General features: G+C 41.6%; 1 protein-coding gene across 3 annotated transcripts in view; it reads right to left on the bottom strand.

The window, feature by feature from the left end:
* The window catches only part of AKAP10 (A-kinase anchoring protein 10), a 75,062-nt gene that overhangs the window by 5,072 nt on the left and 48,349 nt on the right, over positions 1–21,641 (bottom strand). For all 3 annotated transcript variants that reach the window (XM_032269198.1, XM_032269197.1, XM_032269199.1), the window contains 4 exons: positions 18,024–18,133; positions 14,478–14,560; positions 2,896–2,948; positions 1,929–2,024 (listed from right to left, as the gene is read on the bottom strand). In XM_032269198.1, the coding sequence (XP_032125089.1) occupies positions 1,929–2,024; positions 2,896–2,948; positions 14,478–14,560; positions 18,024–18,133 (342 nt within the window). The remainder of the gene's footprint in view (positions 1–1,928; positions 2,025–2,895; positions 2,949–14,477; positions 14,561–18,023; positions 18,134–21,641) is intronic.

The following is a 21,641-nucleotide window of genomic DNA, read 5'->3' as shown; positions in this document are numbered from 1 at the left end:
GAATTCTCCTACCACATTAAATCTCTTCATGAATCAACTCAAGTTAGAGACAATCACATTGTTGAAGAAACTGGGGCAGGCGCCATGGCTTACGCCTGTAATCCCTGCACTTTGGGAGGCAGAGGTGGGCAGATCACCTGAGGTCAGGAGTTCGAGACCAGCCTGGCGAAAATGGTGAAACCCCAACTCTACTAAAAAAAATACAGGCTGGGCATGGTGGCTCATACCTGTAATCCCAGCGCTTTGGGAGGCCAAGGCAAGTGGTTCACCTGAAGTCGGGGGTTCAAGACCAGCCTGATCAACATGGAGAAACACTTTCTCTACTAAAAATACAAAATTAGCCAGGTGTGGTGGCACATGCCTGTAATCCCGGCTGCTCAGGAGGTTGAGGCAAAAGAATCACTTGAACCCGGGAGGCGGAGGTTGCAGTGAGCCGAGATTGTGCCACTGCACTTCAGCCTGGGCTACAAGAGCAAAAACTCCATCTCAAAAAAAAAAAAAAGCCGGGCGCGGTGGCTCAAGCCTGTAATCCCAGCACTTTGGGAGGCCGAAGCGGGTGGATTACGAGGTCAAGAGATCGAGACCATCCTGGTCAACATGGTGAAACCCCGTCTCTACTAAAAATACAAAAAATTAGCTGGGCATGGTGGCGCGTGCCTGTAATCCCAGCTACTCAGGAGGCTGAGGCAGGAGAATTGCCTGAACCCAGGAGACGGAGGTTGCAGTGAGCCGAGATCGCGCCATTGCACTCCAACCTGGGTAACAAGAGCGAAACTCCGTCTCAAAAAAAAAAAAAAAAAATCATGCAGCATTATGGTCAATATGAAGCCAGCTAATTTGTTATTCTTCTAATGTGTCTTTTTTCCAATAATTTTAAGAAATTTTACATTATCTTATCAATTTACATAAGAAAGTCTGCTGGAATTTTGATTATAATTGTACTGTATCTATCAATCAATTTCAGGAGAATATGGTGCCTTAACCACGCTGAGTCTTTTCATTCACACACAAGACTTATTTCTGCTTTTTTTCACATATTCTTTAATCCTGCTCAGTTGTTTTATAGTTTATACTGTGCAGCTCTTGCACATATTTTGTTAAACCTCAGCTCACAGCAATCTCTGCCTCCTGGGTTCAAGCAATTCTCCTGCCACAGCCTAACAAGTAGTTGGATTACAGAAGTGCACTACCATGCCCGGCTAATTTTTATACTTTTTGTAGAGACAGGGTTTCGCCATATTGGCCAGGATGGTCTGGAACTACTGGCCTCACACTTGATCTGCCCGCCTCAGCCCCCCAAAGTGCTGCAATTACAGCTGTGAGCCACTGTGCCTGGCCATTTTGTATAGTATCCATGGTTTTATACAAATCCTTTCTTTTTTTCACGGGGCTGGAGTCTCACTCTGTGGCCCAGGCTGGATGCAGTGGTACGATCTCGGCTCACTATAACCTCCGCCTCCCGGGTTCAAGTGATTTTCCTGCCTCAGCCTCCCAAGTAGCTGGACTATAGGCGTGTACCACCATGCCCAGCTAATTTTTGTATTTTTAGTAGAGCTGGGGTTTCACCATGTTGGCCAGACTGGTCTTGAACTCCTGACCTCTGGTGACTTGCCCACCTTGGCCTCCCAAAGTGCTGGGATTACAGGCGTGAGCCACTGCACCTGGCCTAAACTTTGATTTTTAACTCTTTAGTTCAGCAAGCCACCTGGGCTGTGTTCAGTTTCAGTACAGTTTCCCTGTATTGCCCATTGTGCAATATATGGAAATAGTTGTTTCATGTAGTTTATCTGTTTTCTAGTTGCTTATGATAAGAAGGTAATCCCTACAGCAGTTATCCTTCAAAGGCAAAGAAGCCCCTTATGTCCTTTTTAATTTTTATACCTGGAAAATAATACTTTTCAGTTTATACAAAACAAAGTCATCCTTACCTTGGTAGATTTCTCTAATGGTTGATCATACTGTGCCTGTTGCATAACATCAGTGACTATCATTTTAGCAATCTTCCAAGCTAGCTCTTCCTGGGCCTAAAGAAAACAATTTAAACTGGTGGTTATTCATTAGATGGATAGAGATACACATACTCAGTGATCTGAACAAATGGCTTACGCACATCATTTCTACTTATTTGAATAAGAAGTTCATTTCCATGTATGAAAAAATCTGGGCCACCCTCTGGCTATGAGTATTAACATGTCATTCACTGCCTTTCGGAGTCAACTACTGGACACCCAACACTGGAACTATTTTCATGTTAGATGGTCAAAATAAAACATTTTCCTTTTTTCATTTCCCATCTCTTAATGTACCTAACTATTAAAAAAGCAAACCTCGGGCCAGGCCTGTAATCCCAGTACTTTGGGAGGCTGAGGCAGGTGGATCACCTGAAGTCAGGAGTTCAAGACCAGCCTGGTCAACATGATGAAACCCCTTCTCTACTAAAAATACAAAAAATTAGCTGGGTATGGTGGCAGGCGCCTGCCGAGATCGCGCCATTGCACTCCAGCCTGCGCAACACGGCAAAACTCCGTCTCAAAAAACAAAAGAAAAAAAAAGCAAGCCTCCAGTACTTAAAGTAAAACTGATGATGGGGAAGGAAACATTGTGTAGCTTTTGATCTACACACTGATTACTGATGCCTGCTGGCTGATGGAAACTTGAATGCATGCATATCCTTCAGCAGTCCTAGCCTCTGGACTGAAGTACTGTCATTGCTACTACCAGGCAATTGTTAGATGTCAAGAAGGGCCACCCTTTCTTGGTACATTCTGGATAAGACAGCATAAATATGCCATGCTGCTTAAACATGGGAACTAAAAAAGAGAACATTTAAAATCTTACTTATACGAGGGTGGCATTTATAAACAGAAATCTCTTTATCCTAAAAGTAGAATTTACCTCATCAGTATTTCCTTGCACCCATTTCTTCATAGCTTGTGAGAACATGGATCCTAGTAAACAAAGACAAAATTGAATGTACATTTCATGCATAATTTTACATTAAAAATGTTCTTATTTGACTGGGTGCAGTGGCTCACGCCTGTAATCCCAGCACTTTGAGAGGCCAAGGTGAGTGGTTCACCCGAGGTTAGGAGTTCGAGACCAGCCTGGCCAACATGGTGAAACCTCCGTCTCTATTAAAAATACAAAAATCAGCAGGGTGTGGTGGCAGGCGCCTATAATCCCAGCTACTTGGGAGGCTGAAGCAGGAGAATTGCTTGAGCCCAAGAGGAGAGGTTGCAGTGAGCTGAGATTGTGCCACCGCACTCCAACCTGGGTGACAGAGCGAGACTCCATCTCAGGAGAAAAAAAAGAAAGGCTAGGCACAGTGGCTCACATCTGTAATACTAGCACTTTAGGAGGCCGAGGTGGGTGGATTACCTGAGGTCAGGAGTGAGACCAGCCTGGCCAACATGGCGAAACCCTGTCATGCCAGCAACTTGGGAGGCTGAGGAAGGAAAATTGCTGGAACCCAAGTGGCGGAGTCTGCAGTGAGCCTCAGTCGCACCATTGCACTCCAGCCTGGGTGACAGAGCGAGACTCCGTATAAAAAAAAACAACCAAAAAAAACCACCCCCTCCGCTACCAAAATGCTCTTATTTAAAAACTGTTGCTTCCAGACACAGATATTCTCTCTTGTGTGATACCATCCAAAATATTAAGGAACATTACATTAATAAAAACTGATTGTATTGTTTCCATAACAGAGTATTTAGCCTGCAAACATCATGGCTTGAAAAACTTTTGAAAAGGTGTTTCAGAGTTCTGGACTTTTCTTCTACTCTCCTCACTTGATGAAAGAAACTAACATCTAGTGTCAGTTTGCAGCAAACATTAAAACAAAAAAAACCCTCATCAGGATCTTGCTCTTGGGTAAGAATCTAGCAACATGTTGGGAGACATCAACTCATTTGTTCTGTTTTCAAACCTTGTAGACCAGCTCCTCTACAAAAGGGCTCGTAGGACAGAGTATGCTGCTACATTCTAGTTCTCCAGTCTATATAAACTAGAGAGGTGAGAGAACAGTTTCAAAGAGCCATACTCTATCCAAGCCAGAGTACACCTTAACTTCCTCGGACGTGCAAGCCTACATCTGTAATCACATGCTGAGAATCATCCGAAGTAGGTCAGCCTCTATCTCTATGAATGAAATACACATCCCTTTTATTTAATAATTTGAACAGGCTCACTTCCTAACTTTGTTTCAAACCAAGTGGATTGTTGGTAGATTATTTCTTGAGGCAAGGTCCTGATTAATTCAATAACTGAATTCATAAAATAATACAAAACATGGATCCTTTTCCCTCAACATTTATTATTACCCGAGGGCTTAAATATTGGTTTATTTGAATTTTACTGCAAACCAGTGTGTACAGAACTACAATGTTAAATGCTCTGTCTGAAGGCTCAACGGGCTATTGAATCACCGATGCACTGCTCTCGTCAGGCCCCAGGTGGAGTCACTCTATTGAGTTTTCCACGTGTTGACTGACACTTTTTCCTCCAAGCCCACATCTTAAGACTCCTCCTCTGTACATTCCCTCCACCTTTAACATGGAGCTTCTCCAGCATCTACCTGTCAGTTTTCCTTTCTTCTTCAATACATTTTCTTTGGGCATCTCATTCCCTTGTGTGGCTTTAACTTCCTTCTATTTGCAAATAACTTAGAAATCCCTTGAGTGTCAAATCTGTACTTCCAAATTGTCCAAAGGCATCTCAAACTGAACCTATTTAAAACTGAACTCATCTACCTCCCACTTACTCTTTCCCTGTGTTGTGTATCTCAGTTAACGTCACTTTTTCATCTAGAGAACCCATGTTAAAAAAAACTCAATCTACCTTCCTCATTTACACCTGAAATCTATCACCAAATTTCAGCCTAGAATTCAGCCTTGGACGTATCATAAATCTGACCTTACCTCTCATTCTTGCTACCACCACCTAACTTGGAATCTTTTTCTTCTTCTATCTATATTACTAGCTACTTCCACTGTCTGACTGGTGTCCCTGATGCCAGTCTCTCCCAACTCCAATTTGTCCTTATTCTACTGACAGGGAAATGCATCTGGTTAGTACTCTGTTAAATCTCTGATGTCTACATGATGGGACTCTAAGCTCCTTAAAATGACATGCAAGGGATTTATCAATTTAAGTACAGCTTTGTCTCCCACCACTGTATCCAAGCACAGGGGACTGCCACTACATGCGCACATGCTCATAACAACCTTTTACAATTCCTTCTTGTTACACTGTCTCCTAGATGATTTTTTGTTTGAGATGGAGTTTCACTCTTGTTGCCCCGTCTAGTGTGCAATGGCACGATCTCGGCTCACCGCAACCTCTGCCTCCCAGGTTCAAGCGTTTCTCCTGCCTCAGCCTCCAAGTAGCTGGGATTACAGGCATGTGCCACTACACCCAGCTAATTTTGTATTTTTAGTAGAGACGGGGTTACTCCATGTTGGTCAGGCTGGTCTTGAACTCTTGGGCTCAGGTGATCCACCTGCCTTGGCCTCCCAAAGTGCTGGGATTACAGGCATGAGCTACGCCTGGCATCCTAGATGATTTTAATGTAACTTCTTCAGTTACCTTGCTTGCCCTTCTCATAAACTCAGAAGCCTCTTTTCAAAACTCAATCTTGGCTGAGCACGGTGGTTCACGCCTGTAATCCCAGCACTTTGGGAGGCTGGGGCAGGTGAATCACTTGAGGTCAGGAGTTCGAGACCAGCCTAACCAACATGGTGAAACCCCATCTCCACTAAAAATACAAAATTGGCCAGCGCAGTGGCTCATGCCTATAACCCCAGCACTTTGGGAGGCCGAGATGAACAGATCACCAGAGATCAGGAGTTCTAGACCAGCTTGGTCAACAAAGTGAAAACCTGTCTCTACTAAACATGCAAAAATGAGCTAGGCATGTTGGCACACACCTGTACTCCCAGCTACTAGGGAAGCTGAAACAGGAGAATTGCTTGAACACAGAAGGCAGAGGTTGCAGTAAACCAAGACTGCGCCACTGCACTCCAGCCTGGGCGACAGAGCAAGATTCTATCTCAGAAAAAAACAAAACAAAAACATAGAAAATTAGCTGGGTGTAGTGGCACGTGCCTGTACCTGGGAGGCTGAGACAGAACTGCTTGAACCAGGGAGGCAGAGGTTGCAATGAGCTGAGATGGTGTCACTGTACTCCAGCCTGGGACATGGAGTGAGGCTGTCTCAAAAAAAGAAAACTCAATCTTTTCCTCTGTGCTCTATTATCAGGGTTTCAAAACTCAAATTAAAACTACAGGCCAGTAACTGATGAAAACTGTTTCCAGCTGCCCTCAACAAGGAGGGAGAGAAAGGCAGAGGAAGGGGAGCCGGTAAACAAACCATTGTCCAGGTGGTATTCTGAACCAAAGCCCTGTAGTTACTACTAACCTGCTGTGTGATTCCTAACAAATCACATTATCACAATCTCCCCATTCCTCAATTTCTTTTCTTTTTTTTCAGTCACCCACATTGGAGTGTAGTGGCACAATCTCTGCTCACTGCAACCTCTGCCTCCCGGGTTAAGCGATTCTCCTGCCTCAGCCTCCCGATTAGCTGGGATTATAGGTGTGTGCCACCATGCCCAGCTAATTTTTAAAATTTTAGTAGAGATGGGGTTTTGCCATGTTGGCCAGGCTGGTCTCGAACTCCTGACCTCAGCTGATCTGCCCACCTCGGCCTCCCAAAGTGCTAGGATTATAGGCATGAGCTACTGTGCCCGGCTATTTCTTTTCTTTTTCTTTCTTTTTTTTTTTTTTTTTTTTTTTTCCTTAAAACTGAGTCTCTTTTTAAAAAAAAAAAAAAAAAAAAAAAAAAAAGACTGAGTCTCACTTTGTTGCCTAGACTGGAATGTACTGGTGCATTATCAGCTCACTGCAAACTCAACCTCCTAGGTTCAAGTAATTCTCCTGCCTCTGCCTCCCTAGTAGCTGGGATTACAGGTACCCACCACCACACCTGGCTAATTTTTATATATATATATAAAAATTATATATTTAGGCACATGCCTAAATATATATAACAGGCACATGCCACCGTGCCCAGCTAAATTTTTTGTATTTTTAGTACAGATGAGGTTTCACTGGGTTAGCCAGGATACTCTCGATCTCCTGACCTCACGATCCACCCGCCTTGGCCTCCCAAAGGGCTGGGATCATAGGCGTGAGCCACTGCGCCCAGCCAATTTTTGTATTTTTAACACAGATGAGGCTTCACCATGTTGGCCAGGCTGCTCTTGAACTCCTGACCTCAAGTGATCCACTCGCCTTGGCCTCCAATTTCTACATTTGTAGAATGGGGAGATGATATACACAGATATATCATCTAAGAATTGCATGAGCTTGAAAATGCTAAGAAATATCAACTATTTGGGGACTGAGAAGAGAATGGACTCTGTGAGTATCCTCAGAAGTAATCTGGCTAAGAAAACTTAGTGTCTATGTAAGTGTGGCAAAGGGCAACCAAGTTTAAAAAATGATTTTTTTCTTAAATATAATCCACAATCTTACCAGATAATCCCAAATGAAAAAGTATTAATTAATTCAATCAATAAATATTTAAGGAGTACTTACCACATGCTAGGCATAATTTCGGAATCAGGAAATACAGTGCCAAATAATATGGACAAACTATCTTTTTTTTTCTTTTTTTTTTTTTTTGCTTTTACTTCCTGGTGATGATAGACAAACTATTTTTATTTATTTTTTAGGCACAGGGTCTCACTCTGTCACTAGGCTAGAGTGTAGTGGCACGATCATGGCCCACTGTAGCCTTGACTTCCTGGGCCCAAGTGATCTTCCAACCTCAGCCTTCCCAAGTAGCTGGTACTACAGGTGTGTGCCACCATGCCCAGCTAATTTTTAAATAATTTTTCGTAGATAGGGGCTCACTTGTTGCCCAGGCTGGTCCTGAAGTCCTAGGCTCAACTACTTCTCCAACCCAACCTCCCAAAGTATTGAGATTACAGGTGTGAGGTACCATATCCAGCTGAGAAATAAGCTATAAACAAGTATGTAAATAAATGAACAAGATACTTTCAGACAGTGAATAAGAAAATAGGCCAGGCATGGTGGCTCACTCCTGTAATCCCAGCGCTTCAGGAGGCCAAGAGATGTGCTTGAGTCCAGGAGTTTGAGACCAGCCTAGGCAACATGGCGAAACCCTGTCTCTTCAAAAAGTAAAATGATAAACCAAGTATGCACGTGTGCCTGCTGTTCTAGCTACCCGAGAGGCTGAGGTGAGAGGATCTTTTGAGGCCAAGAAGTTGAGGCTGCAGTGAGCCATGGGCAACAAAGCAAGACCCTATCTCAAAAAAAAAAAAAAAAAAAAAAAGAAAAGAAAAAAAGAAAAAAGTGGTAGTGAGTGGTACATACAGAAGATTTTAGATATGTGAGTTGGAAAGGTCTCTCTCTGAAGAGATAATATTGAGATGAGAAGGAGGAACCATGATTGCATGAAAGCCATGACATGACTTGTCACAGCCATTAAACAGCAACTGCAGAGGCCCTCAAAGGGAAGAAACTTCACAAAAGAGTAAAAGTCCAATTAGAGCTCAGTCCATGAAAGGAGTGGTTCAAAGTAAGGTGACAGAGGCCAACAAGGGACATTCACAGGTAACAGCAGAGAGGATAGATTTCATTCCAAGTGCAACAGGAAGCCACAGGGGAAGAGATGAGGTGGATGATTAAGCAATAAAGTAAGCATAGGGCAAGAAAATTCAAAAAGTAGAGGAAAAGGGTATATTGAAAAGTAAAAGGCACCTGTTTTCTTCTCATCTCTAATGTAATCACTGTTAAATTTTACGTGTATCCATTCAGGCATTATTTTAATGCACAGACCAATATATAGAGAGCCTTTCAAAAACACCATATACAACATTACCTATGATGTGTTCTAATCTAAAATGTGTAACACAAATCATCAAGAGTTTAGGTGTAACTTCCAGTTTACAAGAAATGTCAAGGAGAGAGAAATAAGCTAAATAACACAACGAGGGAAGTTCAGATGATTAAACATTCTGTAGGTAAGCTGATATGCTTAACAAGTCAGGGTCATTAAAAAGGAACCAAGCCAGAGTAAAACAGACTGAGACCATGCCCTCTTGTTTACATCCTTGGCATTCAGCATAGTGTCTGGCACACAGGAATCACTCAAATGCCTTCTGAGAGAATAAATTCAATCTCTAGGCTCCTACGCCACCAAAAAAAATACTTGCCTTAAAGAGACTGTGGCCAAGCATGGTTGCGTGTACCTGTAATCCTAGCTACTCAGGAGGCTGAGGCAGGAGAATCATTTGAACTTGAGAGGCAGAGGTTGCAGTGAGCCAAGATCGTGCCACTGCACTCCAGCCTGGGCGACAGAGTAAGACTCTGTCTCAAAAAAAAAAAAAAAAAAAAAAAAAAAAAAAAAAAAAAAAAAAAAAAGAGAGACGTCTGGACAACTAAAAGAAGAAGGAAGGACCAGGGGCTGGGTGCAGTGGTTTCACGCCTGTAATCTCAGCACTTTGGGAGGCCAAGGTGGGTGGATCATGAGGTCAGGAGTTCAAGACCAGACTGAACAAGACGGTGAAACCCCATCTCTACTAAAAATACAAAAATTAGCCAGGCGTGGTGGCAGGCACCTGTAATCCCAGCTACTTGGGAGGCTAGGGCAGAGAACTGCTTGAACTTGGGAGGTGGAGGTTGCAGCAAGCCGAGATCTTGCCACTGCACTCTCTAGCCTGGGTGACAGAGCAAGACTCCATCTCAAAAAAAAAAAAAAAAAAAAGCACCAGGATATATGGGTGTGTTTAACCAAGCTGCAGAAATTCTTATTCATTAGTTTATGTGAGCATCTCTCAATTAAATTAATAATACAAGTAATGTCATACATGGGCTTGCTGGTAGAGATATAATCTTTTTGCCTCTACCTTCAAATATAACCCAAACTGAACTGGTCTTCACTACTGGCCTAATCCATACCACCATCACCCCTTACTTAGACTATGACTATGGCAATGTTGTTTCTCTGCTTCTCTTCTTGAAGCCCTACACTCAATTTTCCAGATAGCTGCTACAGCAATCCCATCAAAACACAAAAATCCCATCATTTCCCTGCTCCAACTTCCAAAGTGTTCCTGACTTTCAAGTCCTTGCCATGGTCTCTGGTGACCTCCCGACTCACTCGCCTTCTACTGCTCATTCCTTTGCTCACGCCATTCCAACCACATGAGGCTTACTGTTCCTTAATTATGCCGAGGTCTCCAGCTCCAGGCCTCTATCCCTGTTCCTTCCACCAAGAACACTCTTGCTTACATGCTGCCTGGGCTTACACCCACACTGCGCTCGGGTCTACTGAAAATGCCACCTCCTCAGTGAGGCCTTTCCTGACAACTGCCTCTTACATAGCACCCCCACTACTCTCTCTCTCAGCCCCCTACTCTGCTTTTCTGGTTTAAATACATGAACACAGTGTGCATTTGTTTATCTGTTACTCTCTCCTCCACTATAATGTAAGTTCCATGAAAGCAGGAACTTTATTTTCCCCTGGACCCAGAGCAGTAGATGCATATACTAGGAACTCCATTGTTCTAGAGAATGAATGAAGGAAGGAATAACGTGAAGAGACTGAATGAACAGAATGAGCAGAGACAGTGGTTTGGGGAAAAATTTCCTGTATATCTTCAACTGCTCATAATACACCTTCATTCATATAAAACAAACAGAAACAAACTGTAAACACCAACACCTACACTATACCTAACACATATATGTATGAAGTAGAACCACTTCTTCATGAGCTGTCAAAGGTATGAGGCCAGATTTAAAAAAAAAACCAAACAGCTCAGAGATTTTATATTAATACTGGGGAGGAGAACCCATTATCCTTATGGACAGAAGCTACCAAAAGACACTGTAGAGTTCTTCCTGGCCAATGCCTCACAAAGGTCATCTGGTACTTCCTCTGTTCCCAAACCACCACTGACCTCTTCCCAGTATTCCTTAAAAAAATTTTGTTTTGCCGGGTGCGGTGGCTCACGCCTGTAATCCCAGCACTTTGGGAGGCCGAGGCGGGTGGATCACGAGGTCAAGAGATCGAGACCATCCTGGTCAACATGGTGAAACCCCGTCTCTACTAAAAATACAAAAAATTAGCTGGGCATGGTGGTGCATGCCTGTAATCCCAGCTACTCAGGAGGCTGAGGCAGAATTGCCTGAACCCAGGAGGCGGAGGTTGCGGTGAGCCGAGATCGCGCCATTGCACTCCAGCCTGGGTAACAAGAGCGAAACACCGTCTCAAAATAAATAAATAAATAAATAAATAAATAAATAAAATTTTGTTTTGTTTTTAAGAGACAAGGTCTTGGTCTGTGACTCAGGTGGAAGTGCGATGATGCAATCACAATTCACTGCAGCCTCACCCTCCTGGGCTCAAGCACTCCTCCCATCTCAGTCTCACAAGGTACTGGGATTACAGGTATGACCAACCATGCAGCCCCCAACATTCATCTTTTACCCAATACAAGCTCATGCCTGCAATCCCAGCACTTTGGGAGGCTGAGGCAAGTGGATCACTTGAGGCCAGGAGTTCAAGACTGGCATGGTCAACATGGCAAAACCCCATCTCTACTAAAAATACAAAAAATTAGCCGGGCATGATGGCAGATGCCTGTCCCAGCTATTTGGGAGGCTGAGGTAGGAGAACTGCTTGAACCTGGGAGGCTAAGGTTGCAGTGAGCCAAGAGCTCGCCATTGCACTCCAGCCTGGACAACAGAGGAAGACTCTGTCTCAAAAAAAAAAAAAAAAAAAAAAAAGGGCACATAACTACTGGCTGTCAATTTCTGGCAGGCAAGATCTGAATCTTCTAACCTGCTGTGTGAATACAAGCATGCAAAGAGGCCCTAAAAAATCATTTACTTAACACACACACACACACTTTTTCTTCTCTTTCCTTAACTCAGGGAAAGTAAACATTTATTTACTGAGTGAATTGTGTAAATTTTCCTTCAGTCTTAAGATTCTTCCCAACTCTGTGTCTAAGACTTCTCTGACAAAATAGGAAATAAAAGTAATTATTTGGATAAATAAGGTCAACTAGGTAATAGGCCCTTTTTTGGTTTAAATTACTTCAATAATTGTTGCATTTTTTTTTGCTTACTCTGTCAAATGTGTATCTGACCAAAAGGTAGATCATTTATCAAAATAAAAATGTGCAATTAATTACCTAAACAATAGTTGCATTAAGAAAATAAGATGGAGGCCGGGCGCGGTGGCTCAAGCCTGTAATCCCAGCACTTTGGGAGGCCAAGGCGGGTGGATCACAAGGTCAAGAGATCGAGACCATCCTGGTCAAAATGGTGAAACCCCGTCTCTACTAAAAATACAAAAAATTAGCTGGGCATGGTGGCGCGTGCCTGTAATCCCAGCTACTCAGGAGGCTGAGGCAGGAGAATTGCCTGAACCCAGGAGGCGGAGGTTGCGGTGAGCCGAGATCGCGCCATTGCACTCCAGCCTGGGTAACATGAGTGAAACTCCGTCTCAAAAAAAAAAAAAAAGATGGGCTGGGCATCATGGCTCACGCCTGTCATCCCAGCATTTTCGGAGGCCAAGTTAGGCAGATCACAAGGTCAGGAGATTGAGACCATCCTGGCCAACATGGTGAAACCATGTCTCTACTAAAAATACAAAAATTAGATCAACATGGTGGTGCATGCCTGTAATCCAAGCTACTCGGGAGGCTGAGGCAAGAGAATCGACTGAACCCAGGAAGTGGAGGTCACAGTGAGCCAAGATAGCTCCATTGCACTGCAGCCTGGGCAATAAAGAGAGAAACTCCATCTCAAAAAAAAAAAGAAAAAGAAAATAAGATAAACATATCAAAAATGCAGTCCTGTAAGATTAATAATAGCTCTTAATCTTAAACATATTTATCAAAATTGAATATTTTCTTCTTAAAAAAATTAGTATCTTTTACTCAAAACAATAGCATCAATTCAATCAAACTAAAAATTTATAGATATCATCTGTCACGAATCCACATTTGTTTCTGAAATCTTCCTGTGTAAACCAGGAAGAAACTGAAATCAGTCACAAAGAATGCACTTGACAAGAAAGATTTCTGTATCTAACCCATGGATTTGACTAAGCTACTCTTCTGATTAAACAATTTGAATTTTGACCTATTAATATTTTCCACATATATTTCATTACTTTCAACAATCTTGAGGAAATTTTACAAAAATTATTTATTTATTTTTTGAGACAAAGTTTTGCTCTGTCGCCAGGCTGGAGTGCAGCAGTGTGATCTCAGCTCACTGCAACCTCTGCCTCCTGGGTTCAAGCAATTCTCCTGCCTCAGCCTCCTGAGTAGCTGGGACTATAGGTGTGGGCCACCGCGCTCAGCTAATTTTTGTATTTTTAGTAGAGATGGCGTTTCACCATGTTGGCCAGGATGGTCTTGATCTCCTGACCTTCTGATCCCCATAACTTGAACCAGTCACTGTACCCAGCCAATAAAAATAATTTAATAAGGCCAGGCATGGTAGCTCACACCTCGTAATCCCGGCACTTTGGGAAGCCAAGATGGGTGGACTGCTTGAGGTCAGGAGTTTGAGACCAACCTGGCCAACATGGTGAAACCCCCATCTCTGATAAAAATACAAAAATTAGCGGGGCACAGTGGCTCAAGACTGTAATCTCAGCATTTTGGGAGGCCGAGGCAGGCGGATCACGAGGTCAAGAGATCGAGACCATCCTGGTCAACATGGTGAAACCCCGTCTCTACTAAAAATACAAAACATTAGCTGGGCATGGTGGCACGTGCCTGTAATCCCAGCTACTCAGGAGGTTGAGGCAGGAGAATTGCCTGAACCCGGGAGGCGGAGGTTGCGATGAGCCGAGATCGCACCATTGCACTCCAGCCTGGGTAACAAGAGTGAAACTCCGTCTCCCAAAAAAAAAAAAAAAAAAAAAATTGGCCCGGTGTGGAGGTGCACACCTGGAGTCCCAGTTACTTGGGAGGCTGAGGCAGGAAAATTACTTAAACCTAGGAAGCAGAGGTTGTACTAAGCTGAGAGCAGACCACTGTACTTCAGTCTGGGTGACAGAGCAAGAACGGTCCCAAAAAAAGAAAAGGAAACAAATATAATAATTTAATAAAATAAAGGGTCTCAAACATCAAGTCCAACTTGATTGGGCATTTTGCCATTAAATAAAAAAAATAAACAGTGCTTTTCCATATTCATGTGCCTTCTGGAGTGGCAAAGCAAGTTAACCTTCTTTTGATTCAGAGTAGATTGTACAGAGATGTGACTAAACGAAGCCCTTGCTGTACTCACTCGTGACTATAAACACAAAGTGAAAGATACAGTGGTTACTTTACAAAATAAACAGTTTAAATCTTAACTGGTCTTTGACTTACAGCCAATCAACAATGTGAGTAAAGGCTTAACACGAAGTACAAAAACACTACAAACCTTTTGATTTCTTTACATCAGGTTCAGGCTCAGATTCTCGGATGAATTGCCCCAAGTCACTGACTCTTCCAAATGTCATCTTCCTAAATAAGGATGAACAGAAGAATATAGCTTCTAACAATCAGTTTTAAATTTAGGAGGAAAAAAATCAATTTTTTTTTTTTTAAATAGAGACGGGGTTTCACCATATTGGTCAGGCTGGTCTTGAACTCCTGACCTTGTGATCTGCCTGCCTCGGCCTCCCAAAGTGCTGGGATTACAGGCATGAGCCACCGTGCCCAGCGGAAAAAAAATCAATTTTTAAGCATTTCATCTAAATTTAGAAAGCAGAAACACAATTTATAGCCACCCTGTGTAATTCAAAATAGGACTTATTTGAAATAAAATGTTGTGGCACAGAAAGCGAGATAATCTTTAATTGAATGCAATTTCATTTGAAATCCCCAAAAGGTTTACAAAACATGGTGAGTTAACAGGTAATTCATAATTCTAAAATGGACAGAGAAGAAAAAAGGCACAAGAATAACCAAGACAATTTTATAAAAGCAGCAGCAAACAGGTAGGCCTTCCTCTAACAATGTACTATAAAACAAAGTTAAAAAGCAAAAAATGGTTGGGCGTGGTGGCTCATGCCTGTAATCCCAGTACTTTTGAAGGACAAGGCAGAGGGGGATCACTTGGGGCCAGGAGTTTGAGACCAGCCTGGCCAACATGGTGAAACCCTGTTTCTAATTTAAAAAAAAAACACACAAAATAAATTAGCCAGGTGTGATGGCATGCACCTGTAATCTTAACTACTTAGATGGCTGAGGCAGGAGAATTGATCGAACCAGGGAGGTGGAGGTTGCAGTGAGCTGAGAGCCGAGATCATGGCACTGCACTTTAGCCTGGGCAACAGAGCAAGACTTTGTCTCAAAAAAAGCAAGAAACACAGTGTCTTATTTTTAAGATATTATCAACCAAAGATTAATATCCAGAAACAGACAGAATTCTTTTTTAATAATGAAGGGTCATGCGAAAGAAACATCCAGAATTTTAACAAGTCACTAATTAAAAACCACCCAACAGAAACAAGTAAAAGGATGAATAGTCAATTCATAGAAGAAAAAACCTGATCAAGAGATATACCAAAAGAAACCCAATCTCTTTAGCAAAAAACCTAAGACTGGAAAAAAATTAAAAGTCTGAGGTATTCTTTTTTTTTGAGATGTATTCTTTTTTTTTGAGATGGAGTCTCGCTCTGTCACCAGTACATGTTGTTTGCTGAGAGGCGATGGCAAGGAACATCAAGCCATCCCCAGGCAGGAAACTACTAGAATAAGCAAGCAGTATGTACTGGTCATGCACTAGTTAAACCAGCTCCTAAAACACAGGATATTTGACCTTGTCCCCATTGCTGACTTGCAGAGTGTTTTTTAGCTTTTTTCTATTTTAGTAGTGAACAGGCACTATCTGCCTGTGTAGTCTATCTTTATTCTATGAAGAAACACTGAGCACCTGCTTATTAAAAATAATTACTAGTGGCTGGGCACGGTGGCTCACACCTATAATCCTAGCACTTTAGGAGGCCAAGCTGGGTGGATCACCTGAGGTCAGGAGTTCAAGACCAGCCTGGCCATCATGGTGAAATCCCATCTTAAAAAAAAAAAAGAAAAAAAAATCACATGTTCACAAGAATAAATACGTGAGTCAGAGTCTGCTCTGGGCTGTCAGCTGGGAAATGCTGGCAGATCCCTGATGATCCCACTCTGATCCCATTTTTACATCCTACCTTTGTTTCTGTTTCTTAATTCCTTCAGTGCCGCCTGGGTTGGGGTCTCTACGACCCAGCTGGTCGTGGCAAAACTTAACTATGAATTTAATTTTTTATGAGAATAATGCCAGGTGCGGTGGCTCATGCCTGTAATACCAGCACTTTGGGAGGCTGAGGAAGGCAGATCACTTGAGGTCAAGAATAATGCGTTTGTCAAGTTGGTTAAAAGAAAAATTCTGTGATATCAATAATCAGTTTATTTCATGCAAAGTACATCTTATTTTAGAGATATCCTTCCTAATAAGTTATTTCAGATGTGAGTGCCAATATACCAACTGATAGAAATTTATTTGCCTTAAGAAAATTTTCAGGAAGATGCTAAAATCATATAACTAAAACAAATGCTAAAAACCATCTTTTAAATTTTTTTTTTGAGATAGTCTTATTCTGTCGCCAGGCACCAGGCTGGAGTTCAGTGGCGCAATCTCGGCTCACTGCAATCTCCGCCTCCTGGGATCAAGCAATTCTCCTGCCTCAGCCTCCCTAGTAGCTGGGACTACAGGTGCACACCACCATACCCAGCTAATTTTTGCATTTTTTAATAGAGATGGGGTTTCACCATGTTGCCCAGGATGGTCTCGATCTCTTGACCTCGTGATCCGCCCGCCTTGGCCTCCCAAAGTGCTGGGATTATAGGCATGAGCCACTGCGCCTGCCCTAAAAACTATCTTTATTTATTTTTAATAAAGATGGGGTTTCACCATGTTGGTCAGGCTGGTTTTGAACTCCTGACCTCAAGTGATCTGCCTGCCTTGGCCTCCCAAAGTGCTGGGATTACAAATGTGAGCCACGACACCCAGCAAAGATCATCTTTAAAAATGAAGAAAAATTATCATTTCTCTTTTCTGCTTCATTTTATACATTTAAAAAATACATATATATTTACATTACACACACAAAATTACAGAAGTAAAACATTGCACAATTAATAGACTTTATGTAAGGTCTTAAATAAATGAACCACTCCTTAAAATAAACATTATCTTTGGGAATGAACTCATTTAGGTTTATTGTCCATTATTTTCTAAAAGAAGAAATAAAAATCACTATACAAATCTGATGTAGATGAAAAAGCTGGCTTTCGAAAGACAGTGTGGTCAAACAAATCTTTTATTTCCTTCAAGTACTTTCCAGACTCCTCAGTCTCCCAAAACCACTGTTACTTTCTACTGAAAGCAATTAAATATGTTGAAATCCCTTTTTCACAGTACTGCTGGGAACTGAGGTACGGATTTGGGAAGGGTAATCAAGCCTTTACATGCATTTACATGTTAAGCAAGCCATCTTTAGTGAAGAGAAAGTGATTTTATGATTAGATCTGTGGTAAATTTCAGTAAGTGGAATATCCTATGAATCACTATCTTTTTATTACAGGCTAAAATGAACAACCAAGTTAATTCTTAAACTCAAAGAAATAATTTTTCCAAGTATCAGTTATGCTGCATACAGTAAATGATGCTAGCATCTTTTTACTTTATTATTCTCATTTTATAGATGAAAAAATTGAGATACCAAGAGGTTAAGCAGCTTGCCGATAAACGGCAGAGCCAAGATTAAAACCCTGGAAGTCACTCCAGAGACTTTACACTTAACCATCACCTTACACTGCACACTCTAAGTGAAAGTTCTGGGCATATAAGAATAGGTTAGAAAAAATGTAAAATTTATTAAAAATTTAAAAAGATGCAAAGCTACTTACACTTGTAAATATTCTACACATGAGCTAGGCTTACCCAGCATATGTCCGTTGATATAAAGATTCTGGATCCAGACTTGCAGCATCCACTATTATCGCTTCATCAAAATTTTTCAGTATTTTAATACTGGCTTTTTTCACGCTGGACTACAATAGAAATTGTAAAATTAGAAGTGTATGAAACAATCAGTCCTGGGCTTGGAATGTGACAGATTTGTACAAAATTTTCTTCAGTGTTTGAAATAAAATAACTTTCACTCTACCTCATCACCACTGAGATGCTTAACAGAAATGACTCTGAAATGTAACCTCACATTATAGCTAAAAGAGGAATACACAATATTAAAATGTAGAGGCCGGGCACAGAGACTCAAGCCTGTAATCCCTAGGTTGAAGTGCAATGGCACAATCACAACTCACTGAAGCCTCACTCTTCTGGGCTCAAGCACTCCTCCCATCTCAGTCTCATAAAGTGCTGGGATTACAGGTATGAGCCACCATGCAGCCGCCAATATTCATCTTTTACCCAATACAAGGATCCCGGCACTTTGGGAGGCTGACGCAGGTGATCACTTGAGGCCAGAAGTTTGAGGCCATCATGATCAACATGGTGAAACCCTATCTGTACTAAAAATGCAAAATTTAGCCAGGCATGGTGGCAGATGCCTGTAATCCCAGCTACTCAGGAAGCTGAGACATGAGAATCACTTGAGCCCAGGAGGTGGAGGTTGCAGTGAGTCAAGATCACACCACTGCACTCTAGCCTGGGTTACAGAGGAAGACTTTGTCTCAAAAAATAAGCAATAAAATAAAATGTATAATATATAAATTTATAAAACATTCTTAATGACCTAAGTTCCAACAAATGTGTGTGCTGTACTCGCAGCATAATTTCCTAAGTGTGAAAAGCTCTCATCCATCCAGAAATATGTATCTTGGATAGTAAAGCCTTTTTAAAGTACGTTTACAGGATAAATAGGAATGTTTTTGATTCTTGGTGAGGCCATATGACAAAAATAAGCGAAGGAAACCTTTCTAAAATGACTAGCTAGCTAAGTACAGCAAGTTCCCCTCCAGCATTCTACCTCCTACTCTCCACCTCCACAAGAAAAGCCAGAAATGGTACTTTTGTGAAATACAGAGCCATAGGTTGACCTAGAAATTCAACTTCTAAAATTTCAGTTACAGACAGACTCATATTGATGGAAAATGACTTATATACAAGATTATTCATTGCAGCATTGTTTAAAATAAAAGACATAAACAAGCTTAATGTCCATGACGAAGTAATAGGTTAATAAAATAAATGAACAGACAATTACAGAACTCTCTATAGCGGGGGTGGCAGGTAGGGAAAGGGACTCTCATTATGTGTTGAGAAGGAACAATTTCCAAGATACGCAGTTAAGTAAAAAAGAAAGAGGAACCAGAATAAAGAAGAGGGAATACTTTCCAACTAACTCTTATGAGAACTGTTACTCAGATACCAAAATCTCACTCTTACTTCCTGATTTCAAAACTTATTACAAAGCAATAGCAATCAAGAGAATATGGTGCTGGCATAAAGACGGACATACAGATGGATGTATTTCTATCTTTGGAATGGAAGAGAATCAAGAGCCCACAGATATATCCTCACATTTATGGTCAATTGATTTCTGATGGAGTATAAATGTTATCTTAGGCATTCAGATACAAAATCTTCAACGAAATGCCAGTAAATGGAATCCAGCAGCATATTGAAAAGATTATACACCATGACCAAGTGAGATTCATCTCAGGCATGGATGGCTGATTTAACATCTGAAAATCAATTAGTATTTCACATCAATAGAATAAAACCCCAAACCCAAACGACCATTTACACTGATACAGAAAGAACACAACAATATTCAACACCCTTTCACAATTTTTAAAAGAAGACCATTTAAAAAATTAGAAATAGGAGGGAAATTCCTCAACCTGAAAAAAGGCATTTATTAAAAACTCACACCTAATATCATATTAAATGATGAAACTGAAAGCTTTCCCTATTAGATCAAAAACAAGACAAAGATTTCTGCTTTTGCCACTTATATTCAACATTGTACTCTAAGTTCTAGCCAGAAAAATTAAGCAGGGAAAGGAAATGAAAGGCACCCAAAGTGGACAAGAAAGAAAACGATCTTTATTCATAAATGACGTGATCTTATGTATAGAAAATCCTAAAGAATTCACAAGAAAACTATTAAAGCTAACAATCAGATTTAGCAAAGTTGAAATTGCAAGACCAATACGTAAAAATCACTTATATTTCTATGCTTTCTCAATGAACAATTTGAAAATAAAATTAAGAAAACAATTCTATTTATAATGGCATCAAAAAGAACTTAAAACATAGGAATAAATGACCCAAGGAGGTGAAAGGGTTCTACTCTGAAAACTACAAAATTTTGCTGAAATTCAAGAACACATAAATAAATGAAGATTTATCTATGTTCACAAACTAAAATACGATATTGTTAAGATGGCAATATTTTGGCCGGGCACAGGTTCACACCTGTAATTCCAGCACTTTGGGAAGCTGAGGCAGGTGGATCACCTGAGGTCAGGAGTTCAAGACCAGCTAGGCGAACATGGTGAAACCCTGTCTCTACTGAAAATACAAAAAAAATTAGCCAGGCATAGTTGTGGGTGCCTGTAATCCTAGCTACTTGGGAGGCTGAGGCAGGAAGACACTAATAAGAGTGAAAAGACAGGTTGGGTGTGGCTTACATCTGTAATTCCAGCACTCTGGGAGGCTGATGTGGGAGAATCACTTTGAGCCTAGAGTTTGAGACCAGCTTGGGCAACACAGTAAGATCTGTCTCTACAAACAGAAAGAATTAGCTGAGTGTGACAGTGCATACCTATGATTCCAGCTATTCCGGAAGTTGACGTGAGAGGATCTCTTTTGCCAAGGAAGTTGAGGTGGCAGTGCTGTGATTGTGCCACTGCACTCCAACTTGGGCAAAAAGTAAGACCTTATCTCAAAAAAAAAAAAAAAAAAAAAAAAGGTACAGGAAAGACAACTCACAGAATGAATAATATATCTGGAAATAATGGATTTGATAAGGGACATTTATCTAGACTATATAAAGAACCCCTGAAACTCAATATAAAAAGCCAATCTAATTTAAAAATGGGCAAAGGGGCTGAACAAGGTAGCTCATACCTATAATCCCCACACTTTGGGAAGCCAAGGCAAGAGGATCACTTGAACCCAGGAGTTTGGGACCAGTCTGGGTAATATGATGAGATCCTGTCCTTTAAAAAAAAAACTGGCTGGGTGCGGTAGCTCATGCCTGTAATCCCAGCACTTTGGGAGGCTGAGGTGGACGGATCACTTGAGGTCAGGAGTTCAAGAACAGCCTGGCCAACATGGTGAAACCCTGTTGCTACTAAAAAACACAAAAAAATTAGCCAGGCGTGGTGGCAGGTGCTTGTAGTCCCAACTACTCAGGAGGCTAAGACAGGAGAATTGCTTGAACCTGGGAGGTGGAGGTTGCAGTGAGCCAAGATTGTGCCACTGCACTCCAGCCTGGGCAAGGGAAGGGAAGGGGAGGGAGAGGGGGAAGGGAGAAGAGGGGGGAGGGGAGAGGAGGGAGGAGGGGAGAGGAGGGAGGAGGGGAGAGGA

This window comes from Sapajus apella, unplaced genomic scaffold, assembly GCF_009761245.1.
Source record: "Sapajus apella isolate SASKATOON/1434 unplaced genomic scaffold, GSC_monkey_1.0 scaffold189, whole genome shotgun sequence".
NCBI classification, from domain to species: domain Eukaryota; kingdom Metazoa; phylum Chordata; class Mammalia; order Primates; family Cebidae; genus Sapajus; species Sapajus apella.
The sequence above is the reverse complement of the archived record's forward strand: the minus strand, read 5'-3'. Positions and strand labels throughout refer to the sequence as shown.